General features: G+C 39.4%; 1 protein-coding gene across 2 annotated transcripts in view; it reads right to left on the reverse strand.

Annotated features, from left to right (window-relative positions):
- Positions 1-18,468, reverse strand: part of LOC100016373 (inactive ADP-ribosyltransferase ARH2) — a 62,215-nt gene that overhangs the window by 31,123 nt on the left and 12,624 nt on the right. For both annotated transcript variants that reach the window (XM_001364760.4, XM_007501246.3), the window contains exons 2-3: positions 7,368-7,532; positions 1,781-1,906 (exon numbers count right to left, since the gene is read on the reverse strand). In XM_001364760.4, the coding sequence (XP_001364797.1) occupies positions 1,781-1,906; positions 7,368-7,532 (291 nt within the window). The remainder of the gene's footprint in view (positions 1-1,780; positions 1,907-7,367; positions 7,533-18,468) is intronic.

Consider the following 18,468-nt stretch of genomic DNA (forward strand, 5'->3'; position numbering starts at 1 on the left):
TCAGTAAAAATTTAGTTTAAAATGAACATCTAGAGCAATCTTGATTATTAAATAAGAAATAAGTAAATAATTATATAATAAAAATTAAAATTAAAGCTCAGTGACTCACTGGATTGAGAGTCAGGCCTAGAGATAGGAGGTCAAGTCTTGGTTCAAATCTGAAACACTTCCTATCTGGGTAACCCAAAGCAAATCACTCAACCCCATTGCCTTGTTTGATTCCAAGTCAGAAAGTAAGTATTAAAAAAAAACAAACCTGTTAGATACTCAGATGGATTTGCAGTTTGATCAATGTGGCTATTCCCACAATTAACGCAGAATGCATTGCAAACACAACATTTTTGCTATTGATCAGATCTATCCAAGACACATATCTTGGCCAGTTCTTCTGAATCTTTTAGATGAGTGAAAATAAAGAGTCTCTTTACTATTCAAATTGTAAATTAAAAGAGAGGTTGATGATAGATGAGGGAGAAAATGGCAATATAAATTAACCATTCTGTCAGGTGATTAAGAAATAAGTTCTCTCTCTCTTTCTCTCCCTCTTTCTTTCTCTCTTTCTCTCTTTCTTTCTTTCCTTCTTTCTTTCCTTCTTTCTCTCTTTTTTCTTTTGTTCTTTCTTTCTTCCTGCTTCTGTCTTGGAATTAATACTACGAATTGGTTCCAAGACAGAAGAGTAATAAGGGCTAATCAATGAAGGTTAAATGACTTGCCTGGGGGGTCACAGTAAAGAAGTGACTGAGGCCATATTTGACCCCAGGACTTCCTATTTCTCAATCCACTGAGTCACCTAACTGCCCCCAGAAATAATCCTTTTCTAGCTACTAAATAGGTACCAAATTATTCTTTTCTTCCTTTTATACTGTAAGGGTTAAAATAGGGGTTTGACAAAAATTAAAGAGCAGTTTTTAATAATTAATAATTTAGTATTATTGATATATAGATAGAAAAGTAAAGGAGGGAAATATAGGAAAGAGGTAGAGAAAGAAAATTTCCTAATGTCTATACTAGTTATCCTATAACTACCTATAATTACTACCTAAAACTGCCTGTATCTACCTATAACTGCCTATTACTATCGCTAATAACAACCACCCCACAAAGTTCCAACCCAATCCACCCCAATCAAAACCCACCCAATCAGTATTAATCCAACCCTAATTAGATCTGTCAATGAAGACCAACCACCTCCCAAAAAAGTCCAAGAAAGAAAAAAGCCTAACAGCCCAAACCAAAAACCAAAAACCAAAAACCCAACAGCCAAAAAGCCCTCTAAAGGGTAAAGCCAAAAGCTCTTTAAAAGCTAAAGCCAAAAAGCCCTATCAGTAAGCTCAGGCTCACCTTTTACATTCCAGTAACTAAACGCCAACCACCAACCCAACACACTCCCAGCAGCCAACTTCCCTGCAACTACCAGCACCCTAACTGTCAGCAACTGACAGATCGACCAACTGATGCTGGCCCCTTTTATACACTTTTTCTACTTCATGTCCTGTCTCTATGGTTTCTACTTCCTGTCACAGTGGGCTGGTTAATCCCTACACATCTCTATGGTAAGAGGACCTCCAGGTCCCCTGTTAATTTTTTTTTTTAATTCCTTTTTACAACAGAGACTTCAGATTAGGTAAAGTATGATGGTACAGAATTTCTGACCAAATTATGAGGAAGACCTAGAAAATGGGCTCTTTATTAACCTGAATTTAGAAGGTTGTATTTTTTAAAGAATATTTAGCAACATTTAGGCCAATAGATCAGCAATTCATTGTCATACAATCCTTACCTGTCGGGTGATTGTGGGTCATTCGCCCACACTCAATGCTCACTTCGATGAGGGTCTCCAACCTCTCAGGCTTCCAATATCTCATACCGATGCACATGGCTTTGGTAGCAGCTCCAAACCCGGAACCTGCAAAAATACATCATTAAAAAGACTTTATGGCTCCAGAAAAAGAACTGTTGGAGTTGTCTTTCATATCAGTGTATTTATGGTTTTATTTTTGGGTTTTGGTTCTGTATGAGTTTGCTCTTAAAACAATGACCAATATGGAAGTGTGTGTTGCATGATAATAAAAATAAAATTGAAAAAAATGTTGAAGTCTTTATGCATCCACATTGTTTTTATTTCATTTTCCTTATGTCTGTGACTTTGTTCAATCCTGCCTTTATTTCCAAGTGCTGCTCAAAGGCTGACTCAGCTCCTTCATGACCCTTCACAAAAATAGTCTCTCCATTCTCTGAACTTTACCATCCCTTTTTCTACTGTCCATCCCTCCTGGTGCTCTAGCATTCTGTCTTGGTTTATACATGTTTGTTGAATTGAATCTGTGTACATCTTATTTCTCATGCTAGATTCTAAGCTCCAATTCAAAGGGACAGGCACAATATCTTTCGCATATTCTCTCTATCATACATGACATAGTGCCTTGTCCATTTGTAGGCACTCAGGAGCATTCTAGAGTAAATTCTAACTTTAATTTTCACTGTGAGCCTTTACACTTCAGAAATCAGCAATTGTTAAAAACAAACAAACAAACAAACAATAACTAGGTTCTGATATATTGTTTTATTGATTGTCTAGACTTAAAAAAATGTAGAGACAGCTAAGTGGCTCAGCAGATAGAGATGGAGACAGGAAGTCTTGGGTTCAAATCTGTCCTCAGATACATCCTAACTGTGTGACCCTGGGAAAGTCACTTAACTCCAATTGCCTAGCCTTTACTGTTCTTATGCCTTGGAACTTATACTTAGTGTGGACTCTAAGAAGGAAGGTAAGATTTTTTTTTTAAAACAACTAAATAAATAAAGGGAACTGATGCCTGGTATTGTTAGAAATAAAAATATCTGGCCCATCATCCCAAGTTGGAGATCCAACTTTAATTGTGGGAAAACAGAGCTGGAGGTCTCATCATGTCTAGCCTGTGGCAAAGACCTCATTTAGATATAAACAACTTGTTTTAAGGGCTTTTGACAGCCAATTAAGTGATTAATAAGACAAAATGTTCAGAGTATATTAAGACATGTTACAATGTAACAATGTAGAATTTGGTAGCATTTGATAATACTTAATAAATTATTAATTAATTAATAATAAATAAAATTAATAAAATCTTATCTAGTAAGATAAGATCCATCACAAAGCATTTTAATTCATCTTAAAACTACTAGTCCAGAACCATCTTACTAACTCTGGGAGGGGATAAGTCAGAGGAGCCTATCTTTGGTCAGAAGACTCTGAGGAGCCTGCGGCGGGTGGAAATCTTCACAGGATCAAATGACACTTGGGCATGCCAAGGGTATTTTCCCGTTATCTCATTAGGACAACAACTCCAGCTGTGCTCTCACCATTCCTGGTGCACCAGTTACTGCTTCCCTAGATAACTACACAGACCTGAAGTTTTTATTCTTCCTACCGAAGTTCTTAACGTTTTTATAATAGTCTAATCAGCCAAACGATCGCCTTTCTAATTCTATGGCTAATATTATATCATCATAATTTATACCATATATACAGTTGGTTTAATAATTGGCTCTAACTTTTCATGGAAATCACAGTAGCAGTTACCTACCTAAGGGATAATTTGTGATTACTTGATTTAGGATTAATACTATAAAACTAATAAAGGCAATTTCCTTTCGGTATTGATCCTTAGGTGGAAGGTAAGGGTTTTTTAAAAAATGTTAATAGTGCAGATTAAACTTCAAAGCATGTGAATAATATATTTTTCCACCAGAGCCTGGTTGTTAAGGGCAGCCAGGTGGCCCAGTGGATAGAGTAGGGAGTTTAGGGCTTGAAGTCAGGAACACCTGAATTCAAACCTGGCCCTGAAATTTATTATTCTTATACATTTATTAGCTGTGTAAACCTGGACAAGTCACTTAACCCTGTTTCCTTCAATTTTCCCATCTGTAAAATGAGAGCTGGAGATGGAAACAGCAAAGCAGTCTAGTGTTTTTGCCAAGAAAACAACAAATGGGGTCAGAAAGAGTCAGACATGACTAAAACCACTCAACAACAGCACATAAAAAAATGCTTCCTAACAATTCAAGCTATTGCAAAGTGGTATGGGTCCTCCCAACAACAGTTCTTAAACGTTTCCCAGCACATTCCTCTATTGCTCTATAAATATAGCCTGAGCTCAGCAAAAGCTCAATACAAGGCTCAGGGAATGAAGCCCTTAGCAGACTGGAGGCCTGGTGACTGTAGAACAAATAATCATAATAATGACAATAATAATACCTGGTGTTTATAGTTTTAAAGTTCCCAAAATGATTTACATACTTTACAAATATCTGTTAAAGTTAGTCAAATAAGAGTTCATTCATTTATCCCAAGCGTGAAAAAACGAAGAATTTAGGGAACGCATTTCAAGAAACACTGAAGCTATGATTCCAATATGCCTTCCAATCAGCAGCTTGGTAGCACATTGGATAGAGTGATTGGCCTAGAGTAAGGAAAATCCATTTTCCTCAATTCAAGTCTTTCTAGCTGTGTGATCCTGGACAAGTCACTTAACCCAGTTTACCTTGGTTCCCTCATTTGTAAAATGAGTTGGAGAAGGAAGTGGCAAACCACTCTAGAACCTTTGCCTGGAAAATCCCAATTGGGGTCACAAGGAATCAGATATGATTGAAACGACTCAACGACATACACTTGTGTGCTTGGGAGGCTCCAACATGGGAGAGAAGAGGTATTAGGCTGCCTACCTAAGTGAAGGTCCACAGAGTTGTTGGGCAGACCTTGTTGTTATATGCCTGTGAAATCCGAACAATATGCCAGGGCCATGCCAAAAAGCTGAATCTCTTCCGTGTAACTTGGGAAGAATCAGAAGATCACCTGGCCAGAGAAGATGCTGGACACTGAGGTCCTTTCTCTAACTGAATTGCCAACCGTTCAGACTCTACAGCAGAGAGTGCAACTCTGATGGGCTGGCCATGCATGCTATTCAAATGCCAGACATATGTTTGCCTAAAAGATTATTTTATAGAGAATTCAGACAAGACCAGAAATCATGGTAGTCATGGAGAAGCCATGCAAGGACACCCTCAAGGTCTTTCTGAAGAGCATGAGCGATTATTGTGAGACATGGAAGACTCTGGCACAGGATGTCCTGCAAGGTGTGCCCACAGCAAGAAGGCTCTGTGCCCTTTGAGCAAAGCAGAATTGCAGTGGCTCAAAAGAAACCTGTGAAGTGTAGATTTAGAGACATTTCCAACCTAAACGTCCATACAAAAATACCTGATCTGTGGTAGAGTCTTCCAGAGCTCATACTGGTCCAATCACCAGTCAGACACGCTATATATTAATGCCAACAGAGTGGTGTCATTTTGGTCCTCTTTGAGTTGGAAAGGCAACAACCACAAATATTTATGCAAGGATCCCTCTAAAGATCAGAGAGATTCTGGATGCATGGTTTGAAGAATGAACATCCCCATATTATATTGTGAAAACTATTGCTCATTCTTCGTTTTCAAAGACAACCAATGACATCACAGGATGATGTCTTCATCGACCTCACTTGCTCTTCCAGAGTCATCCAAGTCCAGTGACAAGTCAAAAGTCAGGATGCCTGGCCATGGCCTGGGATGCAGGGGTTGACCTTCATGTTGTCAATGTTTCACCAAGCTCCAAGTGCTCCACAGCTCTGTTTCTGCCACTTTCATGGTCATTGGAATGAATTGTTGGAACGAATTTTTCTCATCTGCCCATTCTAGGGAGAAGGAGTCTTCCAATGTGTACACAATAGAATGCAAGTTTCTTTGAGACTCAAATACCCATACAGCACAGAAAAAGCACAAATTGGTGGAAAATGGATATTTACCAGTATTTTTTTAAACCCTTATCTTCTGTCTTAAAATAGATACTAAGAATTGATTCTAAGGCAGCAGAACGGCAAAGGCAATGGGAGTTAAGTGACTTGCACAGCTTCACATAGCTAGGAAGTGTCTGAGGTCACATTTGAATTCAGGAACTCCTGTCTCCAGGCCCAGTTCTTTCTCCATTGAACCACCCAGCTGCTCCATATTTACTAGTATTTTTACAGTGATCTAGAAGCTGCACAGTTGTATAGAAATATTTATTTTCTTCCCTTTCCCCCCATTCATCTGCATATTACTTTATATAATTTCTTTTTTTTAAACCCTCATCTCCATCTTAGAATCAGTACTTTGTATTGGTTCCAAGGCAAAAGAGCCATATATGGTCTAGGCAATGGGGGTTAAGTGACTTGCCCAGGTCAAACAATTAGGAAATCTTAACTTGATGTAATTTCTAAAGAACTTTTGTGGACATATCTGATGTTAGAGCTTCACAATAATTCTCAGAGATAGACAGAGCATGTAGACATTATTATATCCTTTTCAGAGATACAGAACTGCAAAATTTAAGTGACTTGCTCATGGTCACAGAACTAATTAGTGACAGCTGAGACTAGAATCTGTCTCCTGGATGAAGAAGTTTCATAAGGCATTAGAATAGGTAGACTTGAGCTCAGTGTTCTAGTCCAAGCCCCCAAGAACACACGCACAAAATGTTCCCTTCAGAATATCTAACAGCTTTTTTAAAATTATCTCCTATCTGGATGCCACCTTGACTAGGCTATATAAAGCCTAACCTATGGTATTGAAGAGTCAGTCAGAAAAGTCCTAAATAATTTTTATTCCATCCATCTGGGTAGTTTTTTTTTTCTTCCTAAGAAAATCTGGTTCAAGTCTTGTAGGCTGAGAATTCCATTGGAGTGTGGTGGAGAAAATGGAGGGAGGGAAGAGACAACTGCAGCTGTCTTTTTTTAAAATTGCAAGCATCATAAGAATTGCTGCTGCTATTTAACCTTCTATATAAAACCCAGAAGGTGCAAGCCTGCGATCTTTGGAAAGACATATTTAAGAGCACCAAGTCCTTGACCACCTGAGCAATGAATGGTATCTGCTTTCTGCCTCCTGCTAGGAAGAGCTTCTATGGTAGCAAATGCTAAGGGTCAGAGGGAGATTTATGAAGCATGTGCCTTACTGGGGACACAGATAAAAGTGTGAACCTATAGGAACTTCAATGGAAAGGGGTGGAAAACATTCCTTAAAATAAACTGGGGACCCAGTGACAAAAATCTTGTTGGAGATGCCTAGTGCCAAGCAAGAAGACTTTCTTTAAATAGATGCCAAAGAGGGTAGGGTTGACTTACCAAAGGACATACTGCCCTACAAAAGGAATTTTTGGCAGCCTCCTCTCCACCTTCAGGCAAACCTGGAACTATTTTATGGGGCAAGAGAGGAAAGAAGAGATGGGCTGGTGTTTATCATATCCTGAAAATAAGAAACACCCTACTTTGCACATCACAGCAGTCCTGAAATGAGAAGAGATGATTCTTACTCACCCTTTTCATTAAAGGGAGTGTGCCAAGCGAGCAAGTAGTTATCTGGCTTCAGCTGTAAGCAACCTTCAGCAGTGGCTGGATCTGGCCTCCTCCCAGGAAGTTTCTCGACAATTTCCACATAACGTTTTACCATTTCACGGTATAGATCATCCAGGCACCAGTAGTCTGTGGAGGAGAAAGAGGAGGGGAAAGAGTGTCAGGAAAGTTAGCAAAAGAAAATTAAAAAATTCCCAAAGGGCAATCAGGGATGGATATGATTATGTACACATGTTTGGGGATGGGTGTGTGGCACAGGACACAGAATATGTGGCCATTAGGATTATAGACTTAGAGATATAGGACATTAGAGTCATCTGGTCCCCCTCCTTCATGTCCTGGGAAGTTAAAGTGACTTCTCCAAGGCCACACAGCTAGATACAGATGGGATTCCAACCCAAGTTTTCTTACTACAGAGTTGGTGCTTTCCCTTCTGTACCACATCTTTGGGATCTCATCTCCTGGGAAGTACATGTTGCTGGTGCCTAATAAATAACAGGGCAGCCATCTGGTACAGTGGATAGAGGACAAGACATGGAGACAAGAAGACTCATCGTTCTGAGTTCAAATCTAGCCTCAGACATTTAGTAGCTAGATGACCCTGAGCAAGTCACTTAATCTACAATATACTGTCTACAAGAAACACATTTAAAGCAGGATGACACACACACAGAGTAAAGGTAAAGGACTAGAGCAGAATCTATTATGCATCAGCTAAAATTTAAAAAGCAGGGGTAGTCTCCCATCTAACAGATTGGCTAACATGACAGCAATGGAAAGTAATGAATGCTGGAGGGGATGTGGCAAAGTTGAAATATTAATGCATTGCTGGTGGAGTTGTGAACTGATCCAACCATTCTGGAGGGCAATTTGGAACTATGCCCAAAGGGCGATAAAAGACTGTCTGCCCTTTGATTCAGCCATAGCATTGCTGTGTTTATACTCCAAAGAGATAATAAGGAAAAAGACTTGTACGAGAATATTCATAGCTGCCCTCTTTGTGGTGGCAAAAAATTGGAAAATGAGGGGATGTCCTTCAATTGGGGAATAGCTGAACAAATTGTGGTATATGTTGGTGATGGAATACTATTGTGCTCAAAGGAATAATAAAGTGGAGGAATTCCATGTGAACTGGAATGACCTCCAGGAATTGATGCAGAGAGAAAGGAGCAGAACCAGGAGAACATTGTACACAGAGTCTGATACACTGTATAATGTAATGGACTTCTCCATTAGTGGCAATGCAGTGACCCTGAACAACCCAGAGGGATCTATGAGAAAGAACACTATCCACATTCAGAGGAAAAACTGTGGGAGTAGAAACACAGAAGAAAAACAACTACTTGATTACATGGGATGAGGGGATGTGATTGGAGATGTAGACTCTAAAAGATTATCCTAATGCAAACATCAACAACATGGAAATAGGTTCTGATCAAGGACACATGTAATACCCAGTGGAATTGGGTAATACCCAGTGGAATTGGAATCAGCTATGGGAAGGGTGAGTATAGAGGGGAGGGAGGGAAATAATGATTCTTGTAACCAAGGAATAATGTTCTAAATTGACTAAATAAAATTAGAAAAATTTTTTTTATTTTTAACATTATTTTATTTGGTCATTTCCAAACATTATTCACTGGAAACAAAGATCATTTTCTTTTCCTCCCCGCCCCCCCTCCCAGCACCTTTCCCTCTCCCATAGCCGACGGCACGATTCCACTGGTTATCACATGTGTTCTTGACTCGAACCCATTTCCCTGTTGTTGGTATTTGCATTAGAGTGTTCATTTAGAGTCTCTCCTCAGTCATATCCCCTCAACCCCTGTAGTCAAGCAGTTGCTTTTCATCGGTGTTTTCACTCCCACAGTTTATCCTCTGCTTGTGGATAGTATTTTTTAGATTCCTACAGATTGTTCAAGGACACTGCATTGACACTAATGGAGAAGTCCATTACTTTCGATTGTACCACAGTGTTTCAGTCTCTGTGTACAATAATTTTCCTGGTTCTGCTCCTTTCGCTCTGCATCACTTCCTGGAGGTTGTTCCAGTCTCCATGGAATTCCTCCACTTTATTATTCTTTTTAGCACAATAGTATTCCATCACCAACATATACCACAATTTGTTCAGTCATTCCCCAATTGATGGGCATCCCCTCGTTTTCCAATTTTTGGCCACCACAAAGAGTGCAGCTATGAATATTCTTGTACAAGTCTTTTTCCTTATTATCTCTTTGGGGTACAAGCCCAGCAGTGCTATAGCTGGATCAAAGGGCAGACAGTCTTTTAGTGCCCTTTGGGCATAGTTCCAAATTGCCCTCCAGAATGACTGGATCAATTCACAATTCCACCAGCAATGAAAAAAAAATTTTTTAAAGCAGGGGTAGCAATTATGATTTCAGACAAAGCAAAGTGAAAATTGATCTAATTAAAAGGGGTAAGGAAGGAAATTACATCTTTTAAAAAAACGTTTTGTTTTATTTTTAAGATCATGAAAAATACACTTCCATATTGGTCATTGTTGGAAGAGCACACGCATACAGAACCAAAATCCCCCAATAAAACCATAAACACACTGATGTGAAAGATAATATGCTTTGATAGTGTTGATTTCTAAATCAAGGATAAAAAAAAAACAGAAAAAGAAAGGTATAGACCTTCATTCCAGAAGAGGACTGATGACATCAAGGACTGATGTCTTGACTTTTGTGTGAGATGGATGTAAATAAGGCACCATTTCTCAAAGTCATCAGACTCACTCTCTCTTCTAGTGTCATCAAAGTCCAGTGGCAAGAAGAAAGTCAAGATGATTGGCTGTCCAGATGTCCAGAATGCAATGGATGACCTTAGTGTCTTCAGTGTCTGACCAAGCTCTAGGAGATCCACAACCCCTACTTAAATGGCCTAGAACAAACTGTTCTCATTCACCCATTTCCACTGGGGAAAATCTTCACAGGTTTGAGGTACACAAACTCCCCCCACCCCCTACAACTTGCTTGTTGATCAATCTCAATCTGGGTTTAATATATCTACTGGGACAATTTTACTGCTGTGTGTGGAGGGTTCAGGGAGGACTAGCACCTCTGGTGTGAGGTCTTACCAAGTCTTTTTCAGGGTTACTCACTCCCCTTTTCAGTGCAATGCCAATTTTTCAAAATTTACACATATAGAGATAATATATTTTTAAATATATTAAATCACATAAAGAGGAAAAACTGTGGGAGTAGAAACATGGAAGAAAAACAACTGCTTGAAAACATGGGATGAGGGGATATGGCTGGGGATGTAGACTCTAAATGAACATCCTAGTGCAAACATCAACAACATGGAAATAAGTTCTGATCAAGGACACATTGAATACCCAATGAAATTGCGCGTTGGCTGTGGAAAGGGTGGGTGGAGGGGAGGGAGGGAAATAATGTAATTATTGTAACCAAGGAATAATGTTCTAAATTGACTAAATAAATTAATTCAAATAAAAAATATATTAAATCCCTTCTCTTCTGTTTTAGAATCAATACTGTATATTGGTTCCAAGGCAGAAGAGCAGTAAAGGCCAGATAATGGGGGCCAAGTGACTTGCCTAGAGTCACACAGCTAAGAAGTGTTTGGGGCCATATTTGAACCTAGGACCTCCTGTCTTTAGGCTTGGCTCTCAATCTGTTGAGCCACCTAGCTGCTCCCCATAAACTATTTTCTAGATGCAAAAGGGATACCTTGGGAACCAGTGGGGTTCTTCTAAAACTCCTATGTGACAGTAATCAGGAATGTTTCAGCTGGGAGATGGCATACCCTAAATTGTCTAGCCCTTGTATACATAGGAGTTATGGGACAAGGTGTTTCAGGAGAGGGGCGCCATAGTGACAGGGCCTTTTGGATAGGGCCTGGTGGTGGCTGTGCCACAGGATGGGCCAGAGGACAAGTATGAGGCTGGGTGAAGGAGGAAGCACCCAGTCCTGCTAGGTCACCATGCAGTAAGTTATAACCTTAATATACTGACTAGTATAGTAAAGTACTAGTAGCTTAAATGCAAGTAGCCTTAAAGGTGTCTTAACAATTTCAATCCTTGTCAGGGATGTTGTAGAGGAGAATAATATACTAAAGAGTTCCACTGTATGCCCTCAGTGGTCCTTTCCAACTTTGTGGGACAAGAGTAGGACAAGTGGTACAATTGTTCCAAGAACAAGTCAATTTGGGTATTGCCTCCTCTGTCAACTACTCACTTCTAGCAAAGTCAAGAAATCCCTGTCCTGACAACTGACATAGCATCTCAGAATGCTGGGTTGAGACCAATGAATTGCTCTTAACACTCTTCACTTTTGCATAAGGTAGAAACTTGTCCCGTTGCCATCAAATAGGGATGCAAAAATTTCAAGATGTCGAGGCAAGTAGATGATGTAGTGGGAAGAATGGAAGACTTTGAGTCAGGAAAATTTGTTTGTTGAGTTCTTTCAGTCATGTCCAAACTCTTTGGGACTCCATTTTAGGGGCTTCTTGGCAAGAATACTAGAATGGGTTGCCATTTCCTTCTCCAGCTCATTTTACAGGTGAGAAAACTGAGGTAAACAAGGTTAAGTGACTTGTCCAAGTTCACACAGCTAGTAAGTGTTTGAAGTCAGATTTTAACTCAGCAAGATGAGCCAAATCTGGCTGTCTATCTATTATACCACCTAGCTGCCCTGAATCAGGGAGACCTGAGTCTAAATCTTGCTTCCAATGTTTACTGCCTGCCTGTGTGACCCTGGATAAGTGACTACCCCTTTTTCTTAGCCTCAATTTTCTCTTCTGTAAAATGAGAATAATAAGAAAGCCTACCTCATAGGGTTGCTCTTGGATGAACTGAGATCACATATATTATTAACCTTTTGCAAAGTGTTATATACATATTATTTTTTAGTTTCCAGAGGGAAACCTGCCTGCTACAGGGAACACATACAGCATTTAGGGGAAGGGGGAAGAGGACAAATGTTTTTATGTACCTATTATGTACCAGGCATTGTGGCTTTTAAGAATATGATCCCATTGGATCCTCACAACCACTCTGTGAGGTAGGTTAGTAATAATGTAATACATGCCTTTTCAATGAAAACCTATGGGCTCCTTTCTGGGAATGAAAAGGAACCTCGGAATAATAGCTCACCCTTGTTTCTAAAATAGGGAATGTTAGCTGTTAAAAGGAGCCCCTGGATAATATTTTTGTAATTCCCAAATTGGAAAGTATTGGCCCTGTCAGCTGTTACTGTAGGTGGTATTCTCCCTCATGCTTTTAATCAGTAACAGCTGCTATGGATGATTCATTTCCAGAGAAGCAGCTAATTGGTAAGTAACTGAGATCTGTAGCCCTGTATTTTCTCAGCATCCTCCCCAGGAATCTTTGCAGAGTCTTGGGAGACATTGGAAAGAAAGGGAGAGAGAGGAAAAGGAAAAAGAAGAGGAAGAGGGAGAGAAGACAGACAGAAGATGGAGAAGGAGATGGAGAGAGAAAGAGAGAGGCAGACAGAAATACAGAGACAGAGAAAGACAGAGAGGGAGAGAGAGACAGAGAGAGGGAGAGAAAGAAACAGAGTGAGGAAGAGGGAGAAAGAGAAGGAGAGAGGAAGAAGGAGGAGGAGTAAGTCGTGGTGGTAGAGGAGGAAGAGGAGGAGGAGGGAGGGAGGGAAGAGAGGAGAGAAAGAAAGAGACAGGGAAAGAGGGGGAAGAAACAGAAACAGAGAAGGGAAGGAGAGAGATTGAAATAGAGATAGATAGACAGAAAAAGAGAAGGAGAAAGGAGAGAGAGAGAGAGAGAGAGAGAGAGAGAGAGAGAGAGAGAGAGAGAGAGAGAGAGAGAGAGAGAGAGAGAGAGAGAGAGAGAGAGAAACTTCTTTAGACTATATGTCTATCTGGAGCTTTATCCTGAATTAATTTCAATGAATCCACTTTTGTATTTTGAGACATCTCTGAATGCAAGAGAAAGGAAACAACAATGAATTAAATGAGGTTAATACACAAGACAACTAGATAACACAATGAACAGAGTACCAGACTTGTAGTCAGGAAGACCTGAGTTCAGATTTAACCTTACTGTTTCTTCCTCTGTAAAATGAACAGGAGAAGGAAATGTCAAACCACTCTTTGCCAAGAAAACCTCAAGAGGGATCCCAAAGAGTCAGACGTAACTGAAAAGTGCCTGAACAACAATATACCCAGGGATGTGTTCACACAAATATGAACAGCAACAACAACAAAAGAACTCTTATCACTCAAATCCAAGAAACTTGAACCTTTCTTGATATACCAAAGTGAAATAGAAATGGAATGTAGAAAGGTTTTTAATATAAACTAACAGGCATTGCTGAGACTTACTGAGATGTTGTTATAGGACCCCAAACAATGAAAAGAATGCTCAATTTAGAGTCAGATTCCGACTCTGCCATTTACTAGCTATGTGACCTTGGCCAAGTCACTCAGATTCCCTGGGTTTCAGTTTTTCCAATCTTTAACATGAAGTTTCTTTTAGTTCAAATCGACAATCCCAACTTATTATTTCCATTATTCCTTAAATAATATCTGGTGAATAGTTTCCATGTCCTTTCTTACGAGGTGTATAAGAATATGTTTTCTTGGGATTTTGTTACCACAAATTCCCTCTATCAGATGAATTAATTTTATTTGTTACAGAATACGCACATGCACATACACCTTTATACTCAGGAATATACATCATTGAGGCTTTCCCTTTCTCCTGTTGTGATCTTTGTGAATTGAATTTTTATTTTCCCTTCCCTGGAGAAGCTGACTTAGCATTCACATATAGAATCCCAAGGGGAAACAAAATCCAGAAGCAATTCTATTAAAGGGTCTTTGATTCCCATTTGAGAGAATAACCCAAATCCGTCTTCCTGGTGATACCCTGGGATGCAGAGACTGAACTCCCTGGGAAGATTCATATCTCTATTAATTGGATAGTATTCTATATACCTATGTCAATTTATCTGTTTCCTCCTGGATTTTGTCCCTAAAACCAGTGAAGATGATCCCATCTTCCCCATTAAATTTTTGTAAATAAATGTTCTTTTGGATAATAGAGGCCCATCAGAATAGAGAACAATAAGATGTCCTCAAGTAGACAATTCCTATTGTATAACTTTTTTTTCTTTTAAACTCTTACCTTCTGTCTTTTCAATTCTAAGACAGAAGAACAGCAAGGGCTAAGCAAATGGGGTTATGTGACTAGCCCAGAGTCACATAGCTAGGAAGTCTCTAAGGTCAGATTTGAACCCAGCTCCTCTTGATTCCATCTCTGGTGCTCCATCCACTGTGCTACCCAACTGTCTCTCCCCTCCTGTGACTCATTCCTCTTATGTAATTACAGATCTCAAAGCAGAAGTACTAGATTGCATCTTATTTTCCTTTCAATTTCACCTGGGATTGATCAGTCAGGCACCAAACATTTGTGGAACAGTTGCATGCCAGGTGCTGGGTGTACAAGAGGAACAAATGAAATAATCCTGATTTACAAGGAAGCATCCTTAATATTAATCGGAAATGAAACTTTTTGTCTATAAAAGGGGAAGCTGCCATCCCCTCCAACCTCGAACCATATCCAGACTTGGAGGACTTCCTTCCCCAGTGAACTCTACAGAACATCCATTAATAAATCTCATTTTTGATACATGTAAAACCCAGGGGAATTGCTTGTTGACTCCTGGGGTGGGGGAAAGTACATGAATCATGGAACCATGAAAAATTATTCTAAATTATAAATAAATAAATAATTTTTAAAAAATCTCATTTTAACATGAAAGTCTTATAACTAGGTTTTCTCTTTTCTCTTTCTATAGGATGATTGCTGAATCGCCATATAATCACTTATTTGCCAAGGTCTTTGCCACCAAATGTAGGAATCAAAAATGAGTTGTTGTTCAGTGGCCTTTGACCCTTCTTGACCCCATTTTGGGTTTTCTTGGCAAAGATACTGGAACAGCTTGCCATTTCCTTCTCTAGTTGATTTTATAGCTGAGGAAACTGAGGCAAACACAGGTAAGTGACCTGTCCAGGCTCACAAAGCTAGAAAGTAAGATGAGATTTGAAATCAGGTCTTCCTGACTTTACCACCTAGCTGCCCCCATTAAATTTACTAGACCGGTAAAATGGGGACTTCTCTAGACATAGTCGAAGGGAAGGAATAAATACTTAAAAGAGCATCTATTCTATGAAAGGCACTGGGCTATGCACTTAAAAACATTAAATTATGCACTTAAAAATACAAAACATACCTGAATTTTAGCAAGGGGTTAGGGAAAGTTTCATATCAAGAGAAAACATGGAAGAGCAGAAAGAATTCAATGACAATTCAATTCAATAAGAAATTCCCAAGTACCTACTTAAGTCAGGAACTACCAGGTTTAAGATAATAGTAATAGGTTTTTAGGTATATGAAATATTTTATAAATATTTTCTCATTTGATCCTCACAACAATCCTGGGAAATAGGTGTTATTATTCCCATTTTACAGATGAAGAATCTGAGGTCGATAGAACTTAAGTAAGGTAAAGCTGCCCAGGATCACACATCTCATAAGTCTGGAATACAAATGCAAAAATCAAAGAATGTTGAACTTAGAAGTCTGGAGACAAGAGTTCAGTGTCGCACCTGTCACTATTAGTTGTGTCTCCACAGGCCCATCATTTTTTCCATATCCTTAGTTTTCTCATCTATAAAATGGGGTTAATCCTACTTTCTACCATAAAGGATTATTGAAAGGAAAGCATATCATAGAATCACAGAACTTGAGAGCTGAAGAGGATTTCACTGGCCATCTATTCCTGACCATACTCGAATAAGAATCTCCACTATAAATTCCTTGACAATAGGACTTAAAGCCATAACTAGAAAAACTCCTAATGAAAAGGAATCCATTACCTACTTAAGTAATTCATTTCTCTTTTGAATGTCTCTAATCAGAAGGCTCTAATTGTCAGTCATTTTTTATTTGCCTCATTTTAATTTTTTTGCCTAAATTTGCCTTGTTTTCACTTTTTACCCACTAATCACAGTGCAGAACAAGTCTCATCCCTCTTCCACAAAGAAACCCACCAAATATTTGAAGATAGCTATAGGCCCCCAAATTCCCAATTCCAAATCTTTTATTTTTAAGTTAAACACCTCCAGTTCTTTTGACATCAAGACTCAAAAGTCCTTCACCATCCTGGTTGCTTTTCTCTAAACTTTCTAGTTTATAGATATCATTTCAAACATGAGGTGTCCAACCCCAACATAACACTGTAGATATGCTCTGATCAACACGGAAAAAAAGCAGAACTATTACCTCATTAGTTACAATTTTGCATGCCATAAAATGACAAAAATGTGAATCATCATCATTATTGTTATTGCATCCTTGTAGATGAGATAGTGTTGTGGGCTGGATGACAGCAAGGATGAATAGACTTAAAGAAAACTGAATTGAGATCTTAACTATAGTGTTGCAGGATTCTGTCCTTGGCACTGGTTTTAAAAATACTTTTATCACTATCACTCAGAGAATGAGTACATGTCAGGGCAGAAAAGTGCTTTCTCTTGTGGCAGTGAGATAGCATGAAACATTCTGCCACTGCCTGAGGCTACCAAGGACAACTCAAGTGAGTGGTGGTTGATGAGGGCAGCCAGATAATGGGATGTGGACATATCTTGGAATGATCCAGTCTAGGGGAGGTGGTGAGAAAGAGAATGATGTAAGACAATGGAGCCAGGTGCAGAGGGAGAGATGGGCAGAGGAATGTCATTTGCATGCCTCTGCTCTTTGTTCCTGGGCATTTGTCCCTTGGTATTGACCTTGTGGTACAGGGACTAGCATTCACAAATATCTGTGCTGCTCGGTGATCATGACCTGTGTGGTTTCAGAGCCCATAAGAATTTGAGTCAATGATGATGAAAGCCATGTGGTCAGATCCTGCCCAGAGCTCCCCAACTGAATTATACCAGATGAATGTAGTCCAAATTTCCTGTCCCAGCAGCAGCCAGGGGGCATAGAGCAGACTTGGATGAAGGAATGGATGGCACACTATCTAATTTGAATATGACACATAGTTGAGGGGATGGGTAGGGCTTAGGACTCAAGATATCTCAGATGACTAAAATGAGGAGACAAACTAAGAAGAGAACATTTTAAAGGGATAAATGTAATAACATGACACATGTAACCTGATGTATATGTACCATGGCAATAATATGAACATATCTATACCACGACAATTGAAATAGCAAATGTGATCGTAGGCTATGGTTCCAAAACAAGATGGTATTCACATAAGGGCAATCTAGTTCTATTTATCCCATCCTGGTCAGACTTTTGTCATTGCTGTTCAGTTGTTTCAGTCATATCTGGCACTTTGTGACCTATTTGGGGTTTTCTTGGCAAAGATAATGGGAAGGTTTACCATTTCCTTCTCCAGTTTATTTTACAGATGAGGAAACTGAAGCAGAATTAAATGCCTTTCTCGGGGTCACATAGCTAGTGGCTGGGGTCAGATTTGAAATTATGAAGATGAGTCTTCCTGGCTCTAGGTCTGGCACTCTACCCATTGTACCATCTAGCTGCCTTGCTCAAACTACATACGCATTATTATTTTCAGTTACGGGTATCCTGCTTTAAGAAGGACGTTGACAAGTTGGAGAATTATCTAAAGGAGAGCAACCAACATGAGAAAGGGGACAGGGACTGGAGATGTAATTTTATTACTATATAGAAGATTCCCTGGTGAAGGAACTCCTTTTACAATGAAGTTTGGCACCTTTTCTGCCATTTGTAGTCTTGTAGAATCACCTAGAGGCTAGAGACTTAATGTCTCCAGGAACTTGACCAAGATCACAGTCAGGATATGTCAGAGATTTAACTTGACCCCAGATTACCCAGGCTCCAAGGGTGCCTATTCATTCAACATAATGTATTACCTCTCTAACCAATAAAAGCATTCCAGGATGCTCAACCTGGAAAAGGAAAGCTGTATTGGAGGCAATGTCCATTGTTTTCAAGTATTTGATGAGTTGCTTGGCCCCAGAAGGTAAATCTAGAAATGGAAGT

This window comes from Monodelphis domestica, chromosome 8 (genome assembly GCF_027887165.1).
Source record: "Monodelphis domestica isolate mMonDom1 chromosome 8, mMonDom1.pri, whole genome shotgun sequence".
In the NCBI taxonomy this organism is placed as follows: Eukaryota; Metazoa; Chordata; class Mammalia; order Didelphimorphia; family Didelphidae; genus Monodelphis; species Monodelphis domestica.